Raw genomic sequence first — 13,091 nt, 5'->3', positions numbered from 1 at the left:
CGAGGCCCATGGGTCTGTGCGTCTTGGTGGAGAAGGCTGTGCGCAGCTCTGTCTGAAGGGGGCCGGGAGGGGGTGCACGCGGTTAAGTCCACAAAGTACCATGAGCAAGGTTCAGGGTTCGAGCCCCCGGATCCCCACCTGCAGGGGAAAAGCTTCACCAGTAGTGGAACAAGGCTGCCGGTGTCTCTTGCTCTCTATCTCCCCTCCCGTCAATGTCTCCGTCCTATCCCTAACCAAAACAAACAAAACAGAAAGAAGGAAGAAAGGGACAACACGAAAACATGGCAGCCGGAAATGGTGGCTTCCTAGTGCTGGCACCGAGCCCGCAATAATCCTGGTGGTAACCTAAATGAGGGGAGGGAGGGGCTGCGCCCGGTTACGTGCACAGAGCGTGAAGTGCAAGGTCCTGCACAAGAGCCTGAGTTCAAGCCCCCAGCTCCCCACCTGTAGGGAGGACGCCTCACAAGTGGTGAAGCAAGTCTGCTGGTTTCTCTCCTTCCCTCTCTCTCTCCCCCTCCTCTCTCAATCTCTCTGTCCTGTCCAAAAAAATGGGGAAAATGGCCTCCAGGAGCAGTGGATTCATAGTGCCAGCGCCAAGCCCCAGAGATAACCCTGGACGAAAAACAAATAATGAAATAATAATAAAGTCCCTGTTGATGGTGTTAGCCAGAGAGCAGGGGTGTGAGAGGAGAAGACGGAACCCCCAGGTCTCGGGCTGCTTGTCCAGCTCAGGGGGACCCAGTACCTCAGAACCCTGGGCCGACATGTCTGGGAGAAACAGCCCCGGAACAGCCCTCTGAGACCACGGTCCTGCGTGCAGACTCGGACAGAAGCCGGGACACATGGGAAACCTTTGTTCTTTTCCTCACATAACCCGGATACTCACCGATCATGAAAATATAGAGATGTGTCTATTTCTTTATGAGAGTACGCAGAAGCAAGGTGGGTCAGGCCCAGGACTTCACGCTTGTAATTCAAATGCGTTTTCCATGCGATCACGTCCTGGACAACTGCTTTCAGAGTTGTTTTTTCTAAAATTTAATCAAATTAATTTATTTATTTGCCTCCAGGGTTATCGCCAGGGCTCGCTGCCAGCACGATGAATCCACTGTTCCTGGCGGCCATTTTTCTCCATTTTATTGGACAGGACAGAAAAATGGAGAGAGGAGGGGAGACAGAGAGGGAGAGAGACAGAGAGACACCTGCAGCCCTGCTTTACCGCCTGTGAAACGACCCCCCTGTAGGTGGGGACCAGGGCTTTGAACCCGGGTCCTTGCACATGGTGACTCTGCCTGGCCCCTACTTCCAGGGTTGGCCCCGCTTCTGGCTTTGACACGTCTGTTGAGATTCAGGTGTGACTGTGACGGGCGAGTTGAGGTCCTCAGCCTGAAAGTCATGGGCGGTTTCCCTGCGGCCCCCGAGACCCTCCGCTGATCCGTCTGCCCACGGGGAAAAGCCTTCCTGCCTCACGGGGCTGCGGGAGCAGTGACTCGGCATCTCAGTTCAAGGAACACCTGGCATCTGGAGGGCCTAGAATGCTCAAAAGCGGCACATCAACAGAAAAGATGTCGACCACGTTTTCCCAGCGTGGGCAGAGCCGTGCTGGTCTAGATGATGCAGACCCTGGCCCAACGTCGCGTAGGCGTCCATCCTGGGCTCCTCTGCATTTTCCTTAACTGACCACTTCAAGGCCTCCTCCAAAGTTTCCAGAAGGTTCACGCTCTAGCTGCGTAGTTTTTTTTTAAATATTTTATTTATTTATTAATGAGAGATAGGAGGAGAGAAAGAACCAGACATCACTCTGGTACATGTGCTGCTGGGGATTGAACTCAGGATCCCATGCTTGAAGAGTCCAACGTTTTACCCACTGCGCCACCTCCCTGACTACCAGCTGCGTTTATGTGACTTTGAAATCCAGCTGAAGAGCACAGATCTCATCTGAGCCCTCCAGTCACTGGGTCACCGACACCTTACGCAGAGAGATGAGATGAAGGGGCTGCGTGGTGCTCCCAGTTAAGTGCAGGTGTCACCATGTATCACCCTGTACAAGTACCCGGGTTCGAGCCCCTGCTCCCCACCACGAGCGATGAAGCAGGGCTGCAGGCGCCTCTCTGTTCCTTTCTCCCTCTCTCTCCTGTTCTCTCGATGTATCTCTGTTCTATCAAATACAACTAAGTTTAAAAAAGAAAAATAGGGTCATAAAATCTGACTCTGAGACGTCTTAGGGGGAGTCCAGATAACTGTCGAGCACGAGTTTATAAAAACCTTGAAAAAGTCCTGCGAAGCCACAAACAGGTTTCCCAGGCGCCAGGCTCTTCAGACTGTGCTCTCCACCACCTCCTGTGGACGGAGCCCCGACCCAGCCCAGCCACCTGCACTCAGTGCTGACTCTTCAACACATGCAGGAACCAGGTTCCAGCTGCAGCCACCACCTGGCCTCCTTGCGTTTATTGCGTCAAACTCAGGGGCGCTGCCTGGTGCTGGGGGCCCCAGTTGCCATGGGCTCTGTGATGCTGGGGGCCCTGCCCCTAGTGGTCCCCTCTGAGGCCGGGGTCCCCTCTAGGGCTGGGTCCCTCTGAGGCTGGGGTCCCTATGAGGCTGGAGTCCCTCTGAGGCTGGGTCCCTCTGAGGCTGGGTCCCTCTGAGGCTGGGTCCCCTCTGAGGCTGGGTCCCCTCTGAGGCTGGGTCCCCTCTGAGGCTGGGTCTCTCTGAGGCTGGGTCCCCTCTGAGTCTGGGTCCCCTCTGAGGCTGGGTCCCTCTGAGGCTGGAGTCCCTCTGAGGCTGGGTCCCCTCTGAGGCTGGGTCCCTCTGAGGCTGGAGTCCCTCTGAGGCTGGGTCCCCTCTGAGGCTGGGTCCCTCTGAGGCTGGGTCCCTCTGAGGCTGGGTCCCCTCTGAGGCTGGGTCCCCTCTGAGGCTGGGGTCCCCTCTGAGGCTGCGTCCCTCTGAGGCTGGGTCCCCTCTGAGGCTGGGTCCCTCTGAGGCTGGGTCCCCTCTGAGGCTGGGTCCCTCTGAGTCTGGGTCCCCTCTGAGGCTGGGTCCCTCTGAGGCTGGGTCCCTCTGAGGCTGGGTCCCCTCTGAGGCTGGGTCCCTCTGAGGCTGGGGTCCCTCTGAGGCTGGGTCCCCTCTGAGGCTGGGTCCCTCTGAGGCTGGGTCCCCTTTGAGGCTGGGTCCCCTCTGAGGCTGGGTCCCCTCTGAGGCTGGGGTCCCCTCTGAGGCTGGGTCCCCTCTGAGGCTGGGTCCCCTCTGAGGCTGGGTCCCCTCTGAGGCTGGGTCCCCTCTGAGGCTGGGTCCCTCTGAGGCTGCGTCCTCTCTGAGGCTGGGTCCCCTCTGAGGCTGGAGTCCCTCTGAGGCTGGGTCTTCTCTGAGGCTGAGGTCCTTTCTGAGGCTGGGTCCCTCTGAGGCTGGGTCCCTCTGAGTCTGGGTCCCCTCTGAGGCTGGGTCCACCCTGAGGCTTGGTCCCCTCTGAGGCTTGGTCCCTCTGAGGCTGGGTCCCCTCTGAGGCTGGGTCCCCTCTGAGGCTGGGTCCCCTCTGAGGCTGGGTCCCCTCTGAGGCTGGGTCCACCCTGAGGCTGGGTCCACCCTGAGACTGGGTCCCCTCTGAGGTTGGGTCCCCTCTGAGGCTTGGTCCCTCTGAGTCTGGGTCCCCTTTGAGGCTGGGTCCCCTCTGAGGTTGGGTCCACCCTGAGGCTGGAGTCCCCTCTGAGGCTGGGTCCCTCTGAGGTTGGTCTCCTCTGAGGCTGGTTCTCCTTTGAGGCTGGGTCCCCTCTGTGGTTGGGTCCATCCTGAGGCTGTGTCCCCTCTGAGGCTGGGTCCCTCTGAGGCTGGGTCCCTCTGAGACTGGGTCCCAGGCTGGCAGAAAACCAGAGCAGCGTCTGAGTTTCTGTCCGCCCTCCGTGCCCGCCCAGCATTTTCCTTGTTATTAGGGCCGCAGGGTGTAATCACTTATACAGACCTGAAACCCACTCTGAGCAGTGGGAGAGCTGGTATCAAAGACCGACAGCCCTGAGCCACCCAGCCCACAGCCATTCCCAGAGGCCCGTGGGAGAGAGGCTGAGGCCCGGCCACAGGTGGGGGGGTGTGCGCCCCAGGCGGGTCCCAGGGTGTCTGGGGACAGGGAGGGAGCCCCGGCCTTCCTGGGGAGCCAGGTCACCACCTGGCTGGGCGCCCTGACGCAGCTCTGAGCATACAGGATGCTGGGCTGACGCGGGAAGCCGCTGTCTCCCCACTCGGAGGCCCTGGGTTCAAGGCGGTGGGTCCTTGGTAGCGGGTGTGCTGCTGACCTGCACCTTGAGACCCTGAGCTTTCAAACCGGAATTCTATGGCTGATGAAACAGTGTTGGAAGGTGTCTGGAGCAGTGAAATCACACTTGTGCCAGACTCCAGCTCTTGGCTTGTGGGTGAATTGGCAGAGGGGAGAGAGAGGGAGAGAGAGGGAGAGAGGGGCAAGAGGGGGAGAAGGAGAGAGAGAGGGAGAGAAAGGGAGAGAGAGAGGGAGAGATAGGGAGAGAGAGGGAGAGGGAGAGGGAAGGAGAGGAAGAGAGAAGGAGAGAGAGAGGGAGAGAAAGAGGGAGAAGGAGGGAGGGAGACAGGGGGGAGAGAGGGAGAGAAGGGGGAGAGGGGGAAGAGGGGGAGAGGGAGAGAGAGAGGAAGGGCTAAAGCTCAGGATTCAAGGGCAGGGGTGTGGGGGACATGCAGACAGGAAGAGAGAGGGAGAGAGAGAACGAGGGAGAGAAACAGGAATCCCAGGGGGCTCAGCTCGAATGCCTGACTGAAGCTGATGCAAACCTCACAGCCCAGCAACCAGGAGTAGGCAGCCCGTAGCGTGTGCCTGTGTTCATGCGTGTGCCTGTGTTCATGTGTGTGCCTGTGTTCATGTGTGTGCCTGTGTTCATGCGTGTGCCTGTGTTCATGCGTGTGCGTGCGTGCATGTGTGCGTGGCCTCTAGCACTTTATCCTGAACATCTTTTTAAAAGTATTATTTATCTATTTATTTGTTTATTTATCTATTGAAAGAGACAGAAATCGAGAGGAAGGAGGAGACGCCTGCAGCCCTACTCCACCACTTGTGAAGCTTCCCCCACAGGTGGGGGACAAGGGCTCAAACCCAGGTCCTTGCACCTGGCGATGTGTCCGCTCAGCCAGGTTCACCCCCGCCTGCTCCCAGGACATCTGGTGTCGGTAACAAGAGACGTTCCTCCTCCTCCTCTCTCAGCAGTGACCAGATGAGTCTGCCGTTACTCTTCTCTGTTTCCGGTTTCAGAAGCAGAAAGATAAAATATGGCAGGAATTCTGGCCAAGGAGAAGGGATGGGTGGCAACAGGGTGCGAGTGTCCGGGACAAGGGCCGGAGACAGCCCAGTGGGTAGCGTCCTTCCTGCACAGGGAGGCCGGGGTTCAAGGGGAACTCTCTCTCTCTCCCTCCCTCCCTCCCTCTCCCTCCCTCCCTCTCTCCCCCCTCCCTCTCTCTTCCTCTCTCTCCCTCTCCATCTCTCTCTCTCCCTCTCCATATCTCTCCCTCCCTCCCTCCCTCCTTCCCTCTCTCTCCCTCCCTCCATTTCTCCCCCTCCCTCTCTCTTCCTCTCTCTCCCTCTCCATCTCTCTCTTCCTCTCTCTCCCTCTCCATCTCTCTCTTCCTCTCTCTCCCTCTCCATCTCTCTCTCTCTCTCTCCCCCTCTCCATCTCTCTCTCTCTCTCCCTCTCCAACTGTCTCTCTCTCTCTCTCTCTCTCTCTCATTCCCCGGGATGAGAAGCAGGGCTGTGGGGTCTCTCCTCGTCCACCTGCAGCCCAGGAGTGGCGATTAAAGCCCAGTCCAGTCCAGCCCAGACATTCAGGGCGGGGTGCAGGCGCAGGGCCTGTGTTCAGGCGCAGTGTTGCATTATAGTGACAGACACATCTGCAAGGGGGCTGGGCAGTGGCACAGCGGCTAAGCACACATAGCACTGAGTGCAAGGACATGCAGAAGAACCCGGGTTCGAGGCCCCGTCCCTGCCTGCAGGAGTGAAGTGGTGAAGCAGGGCTGCAGGCATCTCTCTACCCCCCTCCTCTCTATTGCTTTTTTTTTAATTTCCTTTTTTATTTCTAACACACTTTTAAAATTATCTTTATATATTTATTGGATAGAGACAGACAGAAATCAAGAGGGAAAAGGGTGATCCCTGCAGCTCTGCTTCACCACTTGCAAAGCTTTCCCCCTGCAGGTGGGGGGACAAGGGGCTCGAACCCGGGTCCTTGAGCATTGTCACATATGCGCTCGACCAGGTGCGCCACCACCCGCCCCTCCTCTCTCTATTTCTGTCTCCATACAAAATAAATAATTAAGTAAATAAATAAATGTATGTATTGAAAAATAGCTGGCAGAGATAATTAGCCAAGTCAAATATCAGCTTCTGGGAGATAAATGTCCCCTCCTCGCTAAGAGGAGGGCGGATTGCAGACGCTGGGCCCATCTCCTGGTCAAGTGCCATCTCCCCTCCTTGGTCTCTGGAGTCTGCAGGTGCCCGGCTCTCCGCACAGGGACGGTGCGGAGGAGAGAGGGACCAAGACCCAGACACACAGCCCTGCAGAACAGGCTTCTGAGGAAACAGAAACTGCCCCCAGCCTTTCGGTCCTTAGAGAAACGTGATTCGTAACCACAGCCCCTCCCTCCCTCCAGGCTGGCAGCAGGTCACAGGCAAGTGCTGTGAGAGGCTGGAAAAGACCCCAGCACACTTCTGGGAACTCCCAGGAGACACAGAGGGGCTAAGAAGAGCTTTGCCGTGTGCACCTGTGCTCATAGCTGCTTAAGGTGCAACAGCCGGGAAGCCACCCAGGTGTCCCAATCAAGTGATGGCTGAGAAAGCTGTGGTCTAGATACACAGTGGAATACTACTCAGCTGTGAAGAAGGATGACGTTACCTTCTTCCCCTCCTCTTGGATGGAGCCTGAAGGAATCCTGGGAAGTGAGATCAGCCAGAAAGAGCAGGATGAAGATGAGCTGGTCTCACTCAGGGACAGAAGTGGAGACATCAGAACAGCAGGGGAAACACCAAGCAGAACGTGGAATGGGTTTGGTGTCTTGCCCCAAAGTCAAGGACTCTGTGTGTGGGGGACTCTCAGGTCCTGGTGCTGATGGTGGAGGAGGCCCTGGGCTGGGGGGGGGGAGGGCTTTGCAGAAAAGTGAGAAACTTACATATGAACCAACAACTGTATTTACAGTAAATCATCAATTTCCCCAAAACAATTTTTAAATAAAATTATACATTTAAATTACAAATAAGAAATAAGAAAAAGAAATGAATCGCATTTTAAAGAAATCAAGTCCACACCACAGCAAAGTCTCTTTGTAATTCTGGGAGGGCAGGAGGAAGCTATTGTAAGCATGAAATATTAAATACTATTTTTATGTTTGTTAAAAACCAAAAAAAAAAAAAAAGAAAGAAAAAAAGAAGGAAAAAATACTCCCCTTTGGGAATATAGGGAATATAAACCAAAATGATTTCCTTTATATTTATTTATGTTTTTATTATCTTTATTTTATTGGATAGAGACAGCCAGAAATAGAGAGGAAAGGGGAGATAAGGAGAGAGACAGAGAGACACCTGCAGCCCTGCTTCACCACTTGTGAAGCTTTCCCCCTGCAGGTGGGGACCAGGGGCTTGAACCCGGGTCCTTGCGCACTGCAACATGTGAGCTCAACCAGGTGCGCCACCACCTGGCCCCCTTTTTTATTTTTTATCTTATTAGTGATTTACAAAGTTACAATATGACAGTATAATTCCATACGGTTCCCACCCCCAGAGCTCTGTGTCCCCATGCCCTCCACTGGAAACTGCAGTGGTTCTCCCAAGGTCACGAATATGGGCTGGCTATTATTTCTGTAACTGTCTGTATTTCTATATGTTGCCCATTTTTCCCTACGGCCCTGCCTTCTCTTCCTTCCTAAGTCACACCCACACCTGTGACTCCTTCCCGGTGTCCCTCCTTTTTCCTCTTCTCCCTCCGGGTCCTGATGGAGTTGGGGTTCGGAGCCCTCTGGTCACCTTCCCCTGACATCTCTCCCCTCTGGGAGGATGGACCAGCCTTCTATTGGGGTGCAGACAGACGTGCCCTTCTTAGAGCTGAGGCTTTGTGAGTTCAGGTCCTGAGACACTGACCAGAGGGAGCCAACCTCCTTAAAGTGAGGCTTCTCGTCTAGCGTCTGGTGTCTGGCCTGCGGGGAGAGAAGCCCGAGGGGAGTCAGGTGCCAGGAGTGAGGTCTCACCCCTGCCGGGTGCAGCCGGCCTGGCCTGGGGAGGCGCAGGTCCCCACAAGAGGCCCCGACTGGACTGTCCTGGGCCCCAGGAGCACAACCTCTCCTGCATCGCCTTCCATGCAGGCATTTCCCGGGAGCTGTGCGGGGGCCAGGCACCCTGAGTCCTCTGGCTCAACCCCTGAGCCTGTTTCCAGGGCGTCTTCCTGGAATGTCCTCGGCTTCCCAGAGGAGGAGAAGAAGAAGAAAGAGGAGGGGGGGGCAGGAAGAGAAGGAAGAGGAGGAGGAGGGGGAGGAGGGAGAGGAGGGCAGGGCAACCCGGGACCTGAGCCTTCCCAGGCCAGCGGCAGTCAGCAGGCATGAGGCCTCACTCGTGGAATCTGACTCTCCTCGGGCATCTCTCCCTGCAGGCCGGATGTCAGACACATGACCGTCCTGCGAGTTCCCTGTCCCCCAGCCCCTGTGCCCAGAGCCCCTGTCCCTCAGCCCCTGTCCCTCAGCCCCTGTGCCCAGAGCCCCATGCCCCAGCCCCTGTCCCTCAGCCCCTGTGCCCAGAGCCCCTGTCCCTCAGCCCCTGTGCCCAGAGCCCCTGTCCCCAGAGCCCCATTCCCCAGCCCCTGTGCCCAGAGCCCCATGCCCCAGCCCCTGTCCCTCAGGCCCTGTGCCCAGAGCCCCTGTCCCTCAGCCCCTGTGCCCAGAGCCCCTGTCCCTCAGCCCCTGTGCCCAGAGCCCCTGTCCCTCAGCCCCTGTGCCCAGAGCCCCTGTCCCTCAGCCCCTGTCCCTCAGCCCCTGTGCCCAGAGCCCCATGCCCCAGCCCCTGTCCCTCAGCCCCTGTGCCCAGAGCCCCTGTCCCTCAGCCCCTGTGCCCAGAGCCCCTGTCCCTCAGCCCCTGTGCCCAGAGCCCCTGTCCCTCAGCCCCTGTGCCCAGAGCCCCTGGCCCCAGAGCCCCTGACTCCAGAGCCCCTGTCCTCAGATGCCCAGCAGACATTTTTTCCATTGTCCCTCCTCATTTTATCGACAGAACAGAGAGACATAGAGAGGAGGGGGAGAAAGAGGGAGAGAGAGAGAGAGACACCTGCAGCCCTGCTTCACTGCTCATGAAGCTTCTCCCCTACAGGTGGGGACCGGGGTTCAAACCCGGGTCCTTGAGCATAGTAACAGTTAGCTGGGCAGGTGCATCCCTGCCTGTCCCCCTGAACACTTCTTGGCTGGGAGTCGGGGCTTGAAAGCATGTTGAGCAGGCCTACAGGAGCATGGGTACAGGTGCTTGTGGGCTCAGGCCCAGCGTTGCAAGGCCAGTGGACAGAGGACCCACGGGGCCCGTCCCTCTGCAGGGCTAAGCCCCCCTCGCCCGAGATGCTGTTCCACACGTGTTGGATTTCGGGCTGACGTGAGCTTGTCTGGTAAGTGAGATGCGCCCTGCCCCCGGGCCGTGGCCATGACCCTGCTGTAAGGCAAGTCCCCACTGGACGTGGGCCAGACCTCTGGGTGATGGTGCGTCTCCCACCAGGGGTCAGGACCTCGGGGCAGCCGGCAACTTCCTGCCCGAGGGCAGCGGCAGGGCAGGGGAGGGCAGCCCAGTGGACAGTGTGGTGCCCCTCTGGGAGCCCTTGGTGCTGTGGTCACCTTGGCCCTGTTGAAGCAAAGACCCAGGACAGGACAGGGGTGTGGGGGGGGTCCCTGAGTTCTGTGCCCCAGGTCTGCTGGGCTGGGCTGACACCCCCACTCTGTCTTTATCTGTGTGGGAGCACTTTATTCAATTTTAAATTATAATATGGGCGTACTTTTTTTTATTAGTGACTTGGTTTTGCTTACAAAATCAGATGGGGGCCCGGGCGGTGGCACAGACAGTTAGGTAAACACAATACTAAGTGCAAGGACCCTCACAAGGATCCAGGTTTGAGCCCCAGCTCCCCACCTGCAGGGGGGAAGCTTCACAAGTGGTGAAGCAGGTCTGCAGGTGTCTGTCTGTCTCTCTCCCTCTCTAGCTCCCCTCCTCTCTCCATTTCTCTCTGCTTTGTCCAATAAGATGGAAAAAATGGCCACCAGGAGCAGTTGGTTCATAATGCTGGCACCAAGCCCCAGTGATAACTGTGGAGTTAAAAAAAAAAAAAGAAAAAAATGACAAGATAACAGGAGCACAACTCCACCCCGTTCCCACCACCAGAGTCTGTGTCCCCACTCCCTCCACTGGAAACTGCAGTGGTTCTCCCAAGCTCACAGAGATGGGCTGTTATTTCTGTATCTGTCAATATTCATATATATATATATATATATATATGTATATATATATACATATATATATATATATATATATATATATATATATATATATATATGCACTTTTTTCTCTGGTCCTGTCTTCTCTTCCTTTCCAAGTCACACCTACATCTGTCACTCCTTCAGTGTCCTTCCTTTTTACTCTTCGCTCTCTGGGTGCTGACGGAGCCCTCCGGGCATCTTCCCCTGACATTTCTCCCCCTCTGGGAGCCTGGACCCAAATTCTCTTTGGGGAGCAGAAGGTGGGAGTTCTGGCTTCTGTAGCTGCTTCCCCACCATCTCCGTGCTGTTAGTGGCGACGGACAGATAAAAGCATTGAACGAGGAGGCAAAGGACAGCGGCCGCTCTCCTGTCACAGCCCCACTCCACGTGCCGTGTCTCTGTGGGAAGCCGAGGTTCTCTGTGTCGTCATTAGTCTCAAGCATTTCTCTTATTGATCTCCCTCTTCCTTATCTTCCTGACAGCCCCTCTGTAGGGATGCTGCGTGTGGAGATGGAACCGCAGCCCTTGGATATTTCTCTCTGTCTTTGTCTGCCAACGTCCAGGCAGAGAGAGGACGCGCCCAGACAAGTCCTGCCCCCCCTCACACACACACACACACACACACACACACACACACACACACACACGCCCCTGCGGGCGTCCCTTCACGTCGGCTCCTTTCTGTTTTCAGTGTGGTCTCTCTGCCATTCTGCTTCCAGTCTCTCTTTCCCCTTGACCTTGGTGACTCTTCCTCCATCACGTACCCTCTGCCCCTCGCCCGCGGAAGGCCTTCTCCTGACATGTCGCGGTTGCCTCCATCCCTATGTTTGCTTTCTGTCGGCAGGACGCCGCGGCTCCAGCCTGGTTTGTTTCCAGCTACAAAGACAGAGTGAGGGCCCCACACGGTCGGCCCTTCCCCCAGGGCAGCGTCCGTCCAGCGAGCCCGGGGTTTGAACCTGGGCCGCGTGCCTGACAGAGAAGACGCCCTCCTGGGTGAGCTGTCGGCCTGACCCACCGTTTGGTCACGTCTCTGCCGACACTGCCCACCTGCCTTCCTATGCCGCACGCTTCACTTCTTCATGGCATTAGTCACTGATCGGGAATCGGTCCGTCGTGGTGTATGGTGTCAGCATCACACCTGCCTCTCCCGTCATCACCCCCCAGGCCCGTGTCCTCACATCAAGGGGCCCAGGGGCCCAGGGGACGGTCCCTCCCCACGCCCTCCACCCCCAGCCGAGCTTCCAGGGAGTCAGACTCCCTTTGGTTGTCACTGTTGTCAGAACTTACTGATTCACTTTTTAGTGCCCCCAGGGTGTTGCTGGGCTCAGTGCCTGAATGGCAAAACCACTGCTCCCAACAGCATGCTTTCCTTCCTTCCTTCCTTCCTCCCTCACTCCCTCACTCCTTTCTTTCTTTTTTATTAGATAGAACAGAAAGAATTATTATTATTATTATTATTATTATTTGCCTCCAGGGTTATTGCTGGGCCTTGGTGCCTGCACTATGAATCCACTGCTCCTGGAGGCCATTTTCCCATTTTTTTGCCCTTGTTGTTGTTGTCATTGTTGTTGTTATTGTTGTCATCGTTGTTGGATAGGACAGAGAGAAATGGAGAGAGGAGGGGAAGACAGAGACGGGGAGAGAAAGACAGACACCTGCAGACCTGCTTCACCGCCTGTGAAGCGACTCCCCTGCAGGTGGGGAGCCAGGGGCTCGAACCGGGATCCTTACGCTGGTCCTTGTGCTTCGTGCCACCTGCGCTTAACCCAACAGAGATAAATTTGGGAGAGGAGAGGAGAGACAGAGAGGGAGAGAGGGAGAGAGACACCTGCAGGCCTGCTTCACCTCTTATGAAGCCCATTTCTTTTGTTTATGGGTCTCCCACGTATGAGTGGAGGGAGACTGTGCCCTGTGTTCATGGAGGCGGCTTGAACGACCACTGACAGGCAAAGACGGGTCTCAGTGGAATACTACTAGACCATTAAAAAGGCATGGTGGCATTCAGGACAAGGGGTGGAAGCTTCTCAAGTGAGTTTGCTCTGGTTGTCTATGTACCCCGAGGCCACAGAGACACTGACTCTGAGGACACGACGTTTATGTCCACAGCAGATGTAACGGAAACGCAGCTTAGGCCGGTGCGATGAGCAGGTAACCATACATAGTCTGTGGAATATTAGTCTGCCAGGAAAAGATGGCCACTCCTGTTTCTGATGGCTATTTCACTTTGTCTTGGAGTTTGCCTCTCAGTATGCCTGCCTCAGGGTGTTTGCGGTGTTGTGTTGTGTTTTGTTCTGTTTTGCTGGGCTTTTTTCCGCAGGCCCTGCTCAGCTCTGGCTGATGATGGTGCTGGGGACTGAACCCGGGACCCCAGAGCCTCAGACAGGAGAGTCTGTTGCAGAACCCCTGTGCCGTCGACCCAGGCTCTCAGGGTCTTCCTCACAGCTTCAGTCCACTGAGTGAGGACAGCCATCACTGTCCCCTTCCTGAGCTGGTCCGGCATCCTGTCCTTCTTCCAGCCACTGGACCTCCATGTGCAGGGGCCTCTGCCCCCAGCTGTGACCCCAGCTACCTCTCTGCCATTTGTCCCTGTTCACAGGGGGCA

The 13,091-nt window shown here is 56.4% G+C and overlaps 1 protein-coding gene across 1 annotated transcript in view; it reads right to left on the bottom strand.

Moving 5' to 3' along the window:
* Positions 1 to 8,655, bottom strand: part of LOC132536389 (nascent polypeptide-associated complex subunit alpha, muscle-specific form-like) — a 32,721-nt gene extending 24,066 nt beyond the window's left edge. Inside the window, exons 1-2 of the mRNA XM_060184168.1 lie at positions 8,599 to 8,655; positions 8,133 to 8,188 (exon numbers count right to left, since the gene is read on the bottom strand). Of these exons, the coding sequence (XP_060040151.1) occupies positions 8,133 to 8,188; positions 8,599 to 8,655 (113 nt within the window). The remainder of the gene's footprint in view (positions 1 to 8,132; positions 8,189 to 8,598) is intronic.
* Between the last annotated feature and the right edge of the window lie 4,436 nt (positions 8,656 to 13,091).

Source organism: Erinaceus europaeus, unplaced genomic scaffold (assembly GCF_950295315.1).
Source record: "Erinaceus europaeus unplaced genomic scaffold, mEriEur2.1 scaffold_370, whole genome shotgun sequence".
Taxonomy (NCBI): domain Eukaryota; kingdom Metazoa; phylum Chordata; class Mammalia; order Eulipotyphla; family Erinaceidae; genus Erinaceus; species Erinaceus europaeus.
Note: the sequence above shows the minus strand (reverse complement) of the source record. Positions and strands in the feature narration are given on the sequence as shown.